The 6955-nt window shown below is 36.9% G+C and overlaps 1 protein-coding gene across 1 annotated transcript; it reads right to left on the reverse strand.

The window, feature by feature from the left end:
- Positions 1 to 2876: 2876 nt before the first annotated feature.
- Positions 2877 to 3815, reverse strand: LOC118580324 (taste receptor type 2 member 140-like). The gene has a single exon (XM_036181982.1). The coding sequence runs from the start codon at positions 3813 to 3815 to the stop codon at positions 2877 to 2879; it is 939 nt and encodes a 312-aa protein (XP_036037875.1).
- Between the last annotated feature and the right edge of the window lie 3140 nt (positions 3816 to 6955).

Raw genomic sequence — 6955 nt, forward strand, 5'->3', positions numbered from 1 at the left:
GCCTGGGTGACAACTCATGAGTTGCATCACTGCAGCTCCACACACATCCTGCAAACAGCTCAAGCAGTTCTCTCTCTTAGCAACTGTTTACAAGTACTTAACATTTTGCATGTTTAAGCTGCTTTATAACATAAACCAAACAACAAAGATAAATATGTGTGGGTATTATTTAGCTAAATAACTGATATCAATAATTATATGCAGGTGGTGTGATTTTGTATCAGCAGAAGACAAGATAGTGAACTTTAAACACAAAACTCCTTTCATACTTTACTCAACAGGTGTTTCTGTGAAGGTGGATGTTGACTGTCATCTCGACAGGATCTAGAAGTACCCAGAAGACAGACCTTTGGGCCTATGTAAGAGAGACATTCTACATTAGGTTAACTGAGGTAGGGAATCTCACTCTTCTTGTGAATCAGGGCATCCATCATTTGAGTTCTTGACCTAAAAAGTGAGAAAGCAAGCAGAGCACCAGCATTTATCTGGGCTTCCTGACTTCGGGACATAGTCCTGTGGTCATTCCTTCCCTGCCATGATAAGATGTACCCTCAGACTGTCAGAAAATAAAAAATCCTGATTTCTTCCCTAAGTTGCCCTTGTCAGATATTTTGTCACAGAAACAAGAAAACATGAGCAACACAGCTACCGATGTATCCAACAGAAGCAATCCCTGTGCTTCCTGTGCAAATTAAATAATTATCAAGTGTCATAGAAATAAGAAGGCTTAAATTATGCATGAAAACTTCCCATTCTTTTCTGTGTTATCCCACCAGATTCAAGTGTGAATGTGAGCAGCTTCTTCCCCTGGATACCTCACCTGAATTTTGCAGGAGAGCCTACTTCTGTAGAGATTATTGCTCTAATTAACTTCAAGGAAGGTTGGTTTCTATACGTGAGAAACAGCATTCTACCATTGTGAGTAGACAAATGACCTACAAATTAATAACATAACATCCTCCTTTGGTGGATTCCTATTTCTCAATTCCCATTTGAAAGCATATGTTTCTCATAAAATTAACTCTAAAAAAACTTCAAAAAATATGTTCAATTTTTTTTTAATTTACAAGTTTAAAAAGCTTTATTGAAGATAACATCTAGGCCAAACATAAACCTGGTAGTCTGAAGAGATTTATTTGTTAAAATAAGCATTGAATAAGGAATCTTATTCAATGTCTCTTACTAAGAGTTAAGCAGCATTGAGCACAGGACATGTGACCGACCGCTTAGTCATGCTAAGCTCGCTAAGCTTTCTGTCTTTGACTCAGTTTACTTTAAATAATTCATTTATTTGATTATTTTTGTATACTTTTACCTACTTTTTATACTAATAATACACATGTACAACAAAATTTGTGTTAATTAAATGTTAGTGACTTCTACATTAGTCTAAATTTTCACGCCTATGCTAACTTGGATTTTGTCACCTTAGAAAAATTCAGGTACATGATCACATAAAATAAAATACTACCACCAAATTTCTACTGTGACATTTAACTAAGACACTATTATAGACACATTTGGCATTTATGAGCATAAAAATAAAAGTGTATTACACTACATACAGAAGAGCTAAATACAAAATTGACAAACATGTTTCAAGAATTCTTGATTCCCAAGTTAAATAACATACATAGGAAACTTGGGATAAACTGAAAATATTTTTACTTTTTAACTGTAGTGTGTGTGTGTGTGTGTGTGTGTGTGTGTGTGTGTGTGTGTGTATGTGTGTGTGTGTGTGTGTGTGTGAAGCTTGCAGCTTTCCCACTACATGTGTATAAAGATGACAGGAAAATTTTGGAATCAATCCCATCCCCAGAACCATCTAAAAGTGGAAGAAAATGGTTCAAAAGGTAAAAGTAATTACTCACTGGCTCAGAGTTTCTTAAGTTTTCTACATTGATCTTACATCTAAAAAATGGATTAAGTATGTCTTATGTCCAAGTGTGTATTTTATACTTTATGACATATTTACAGAAAACAAAATCATTTTTATATTGACACAACTACAGGTTTCCTTTTTCAGTGCCTCACTTGAATGCATGCAGATACAACTCTCACGTGCTATTCATTGATCATTTTAAAGTCTTTAAAAGTTTAATGACGATAAAAAGTGATGCCAGTTCTTATATTTAAATGGTTCACATTCACATCTTTGTATAACAATAAACATGTTTGCATCATGTCTGCAGAGCTGTAATATGATTGAGTAGTGCTTAATCTACACTTAATCTTCTAAATCCATAGTTACATATACCTGAATAATTTTGAAATTACAAACTTATACATACAAGACTTACTTATTTTATATCCCACACCCATCACAGACTCTGTTTCCTTTGGGCACTGCTGACTAACACATGTGGGGACTACAGCCTGCAGGCTCTCTTTCTCTCCTCACAGCTCTCATAAGAGTTCAGTTCACTCCATTTCCTGGGAAGAGTCCCTTAGTAACACCCTAGAAGAGAAGCAGGCCAAATGAGTAGCCGCTATTACATCATGTATTAATATCCTTAGGAAAGTCCTTTTTTCAGGAATGTTATTCCTACTTACCCAAAAATATAGGAAAGCATAATGTCCCTGTCTAGTTAGTTAGATGGTATCAGCTAATCTGAGGTCCACACAGGCATGGTACAGTAATTTTCCCATTCTCTACTTGCTTAGAAGACGGGAAAAATCTCTGTTTTTCTGACAGAGATGGTACCCACATTTTGACCTTGCTTGGGCTGTCTCCCATATTAATAGATACCTTTACACTGTCTGCATATCTAACAGACCCCTTTCCTGAAAGAGGACCACCACCCTGGTCATCCCTAACACATGACAACTATGAACTGATTTTTCTCTAGAAAATGGAAACTGACCCCCAATATGCTTTAGGGAATAGAGCATTTTGTTTCTTTGAGCCTGTACCTCATCCACCAAAGCATGGAAAGAAAGGATTGACTCAGCTTCCTGTTCTCCAGAATCAGGACACATGAATGGGCTGAGGGAAAAGCAATTCCAATTGCCTGTAAAAACAAAACAATAAGACTCCTCTGTTTGAAGTCAACAAACCAACATAGTGAAAGAAGAGACAGAAAGAAAACCGTATACAGTAAGAGGAAGGCAACCACAGTTTGCAGGGCCTTTATGTGGGCTGTGGTGCTGACATCTCTGGAGCCTTCTGCATTGTGCCGCATATTCTTCAGATGTCTCCACAGGGAGAAGATGAGCAGGAGAAACATGGTCAGGGACACAGTGAATGGTATGAATGTGAACATAGTGTTGACAAGCAAAACAAGTCTAGAAAATTGAGTAGAGTTACTGGAGATAACACTGTAGGACATATTTGCTTCGTGTCCATCAATCCCAACATCAATACATCTGTTTATGACTAAAATGTTTAAAAACAAGATGAGCAAAGATACCAGCAATGTCATTGATACCACTTTTTTTACTCTCCACTTCAGATAAAGAAAAATGCAGTTTGAAAAATTGGTTATCTTGAGAAAATAAAAGATACTGAGGCATGTAGAAAGCCAGATGCTGAAATGATTGGTAACTGTCCAGAAAATTTTGATAATTCTCATCATTTTTCCAGTTATCGTTAAAGTTGTGTAGATGGATGAAACCAATAAACTTGCAATTAATGACCAGAGCAGAGTGATTCTGGAGATGGCCAGAGCAGTGAGAATCTGATCCACAGAAGAGATCTTTCTTCTCTTGATCAAGTCCACAATGTTCACCAGTGCCATGAATCCATTTCCTAAACTTCCTATTATGAATTCCACACTTAAAATAAATGTTAATGTGACATGTGGGATATGACTCATTGTCACTAGAAGGATTCTTTAGTTCCTTGTACACTGATGAAAATGTGTTAATCAGTCTTCTAAAATGCTATGAAATTCTGGAACTCTCATAGCATTGACTGTCATGAACCCCTATAGACAGTGCCAATCAAATATAGATTCACCAATGATTTTGTCCATGGTTTTTGGCACAAAATTTTTCAATTTCCACGGCAGCTATGTTAGACTTTATCCAGATATTATGTGCCTTAGAGAGGGCAACCTGAAGTCTTTTCTGTTGATGTAGAAGAAACACTGAATTTTCATGTGCTGTCATCAAAATAAAGATATGCTTACAGGTGTTGTTTATACTAGTTTTTCTTTATACATATTTTAGTCTGGATATTTGATTTCTAGACAAGTAACATTAGGGAACTATAACTCAGAGTCAGCAACAAAATCTAGGCTGACATATAAAAGAAAAATAACATTAAATACATCAAAATGATGTTTGTACAGGGAACTATTCATGCTTCAGAAAGTTCTTACTGAAAGCTATCAGAGTTGCCTAAAAGTCTCATAGATTTCAATGTTCCTCAGATATTCTATACTAAGCATGATATTCATCTTACTTTTGCAGGGTCATGCATGCACACACTACTACCCATTAGTAGAGAAACACAAGTGTCACTGACTCATCATTTTAATAAAACTTTTTAACATTAGTGTTTTTGTGCATCTAACTCATGCTAATACTGCTATAGTTATCAAGATGCTGTATAAAATAGTTTTTAATTGATGTAATAAGAATATAAGTTGGAGATTTAGCTCAGTGGTAGAGTGCTTGTCTAGCAAGCACAAGGCCCTGGGTATGATCCTCAGCTCAAAAAAAATCCAAAAAAAAAAAAAGAATATAAATATTCTCTAAAGTTGTAATTCTTTCATCTCTGTATATGAGCAAATTTGGAGATTTTCCTATCATAGTATCAAGCAAAGAATTTAAATGAATTTATACACACACAAATGATCTTTCCCATTCTCTGTATCTCCCTTTGTTAGTACATATGCCACCTTTTAGCACCTAGGACCTTCAGATACAACCATATCTCTTCACTTTGCACCAATATCTGTTCCATTACCAACATCACACACAAGGATGATGCACAACCTAGACAAGCAGGAAATGAAGCATGGCATTAAAATTCCTAAGGAGCTAAATATAGGTAGTCAAAGAACCATGACTGGAAAGCCAATAGAACTGACAAAGATAGAAAAATAGATGTCAAAGACTACAATGAAATTGGTGTGGTGGTGCACACTGGGAACCTTAGTCTGGCAGTGGAGAGATGGATGCAGGAGGATGACTAATGCAAAACAAGCCTGAGAGATAAATAAGACACTACTTAAAATAAAACCATTAGCGATTATAGGCAAGACATGAGGAGGTATTCCAGTGCAGAGAATGGAACACAGCCTCAGTCCCCTGCAGCAAAGGCCCAACAATTACAGATCAGCTATACTAGGAAGATGAAGTACATAAGCATGTGAAAAGTTTTAGAAGAAGTTGCTAAGAATAGAAGCATGTTCATGCCATCACTGCAGAGACAGAAATGTCCTCCTGACATGGCTCCTTCCAAACAACAAAAAAGAGAAAGGAGACAAAGAGAAATGCGAAACGCTCACATCAGCGGTGGGCGGTGTGGAGTGTGTGCTACTACTACTGGAACTGCAAGGTCTTTTTAAAGTGACAGAACTTGTGTCCACCGGAGAGAGCAACACATACCACCCTAACGAGCACTCCTCAGCTCTTCCTCTGCATCTTCTGCTCTACACAAGACAGCACGAAGAACAGTTCCCACATGTTGCATCTCAAGAGCAACATGATAAATCATTTCCTCAGAAAAGAGGAAGAATATATACTTGGGGGAATATATTGTATATATTATATAGAATATATTAGGGGGAGTTGAGAAGAATTAGAGAGAGGTAAATATGATCAAAATGTCTTGTATTAAACTTTGAAAAAAACTACCAAATAAATTTAAAGACTCCTAGTGACTTGTTACTATATCCACAGATCATAACATATTTCAACCCCCATCAGAGAAGCTTCTCCTTGCAGAAAATGACAGTGTATACAGAGACCCTGGTGTTCTCAACTTTAAACTGAACATTCATAACACACCCTTCATCCAAGCCTCAGGGATTTTCATGGAAGAGAACAAGGAAAGATTGTAAGAGATAGAAATAGTAAGTAAAAGCAAGAAATTTGGGTTGTTTTTGTTTTTGTTTTTTGATAAAACAGGGCATTCACACAGGTAAACTCACAGCAATTGTAACAACATGTACAAAACCTGGAAAAACTCAAGCCAGACAAAATCCCAACATAGAGGGAGGAAGGTGAACACAAAATCCTACCTCTAGCTGAGAAGCTACAGGCTATCAATGGGAGAAGTGTCAATAGTTTTCTCTAATTGTATGACCCCTGGTGGGTCAACCACACACTGGGGCAGGCCCCATCTCAAGACAAGTTTGGCAACAAAAAGTGGACTCCATGTGTAGGTGAAGAGAAATGAAGAGAACTCAAAGTTTGGGTGTGAAAATAGAGGGGTGTGGAGAGGACAATTAAGGGAGCAGTTGGGGCAGTGAGCTCACATGTTCACTGCACATACATTGCATGAAGTCTTCATAGAATTAATACAAATATTCTTAAAATAAAAGACTCAAAGAAAAGACAAAATCAAAATTTCCTGTATATCAACAAAACAAATTCTTTTCTCAGCTTTTTAGGTAGAGAAATGTAGGACGGGAGAACTTAGCTATCTTGAACAAACAAAACAAGCTGAGGCTATTGGTACACCAGGTGCTACAAGAATCACTTCCACCACGGCCTATAAGGATACCCTTCTTCACTTGTCCATTATTTGAACCCAGATGAACTACAGTTGAATACAGTGGGTTAACTTTCCCTAAGGAAACAATTTTGGAGACAGCCCAAGGAGTAATAATTCTATCACCAGGAACATCTTTTTCTTCCAGTAATAACTGAACCATTTTCAAATGCTATAAAGATATTGGCAGATTTTCCAAAACCAAATTCTCTCACTAACTGGATGGAAAATATGCTCAGGAGCAACCTTGAGTCGGGGAAAAAGTATAAACTAAGCCTCTATTGCTGTTTA

This window comes from Onychomys torridus, chromosome 3, assembly GCF_903995425.1.
Source record: "Onychomys torridus chromosome 3, mOncTor1.1, whole genome shotgun sequence".
Classification (NCBI taxonomy): domain Eukaryota; kingdom Metazoa; phylum Chordata; class Mammalia; order Rodentia; family Cricetidae; genus Onychomys; species Onychomys torridus.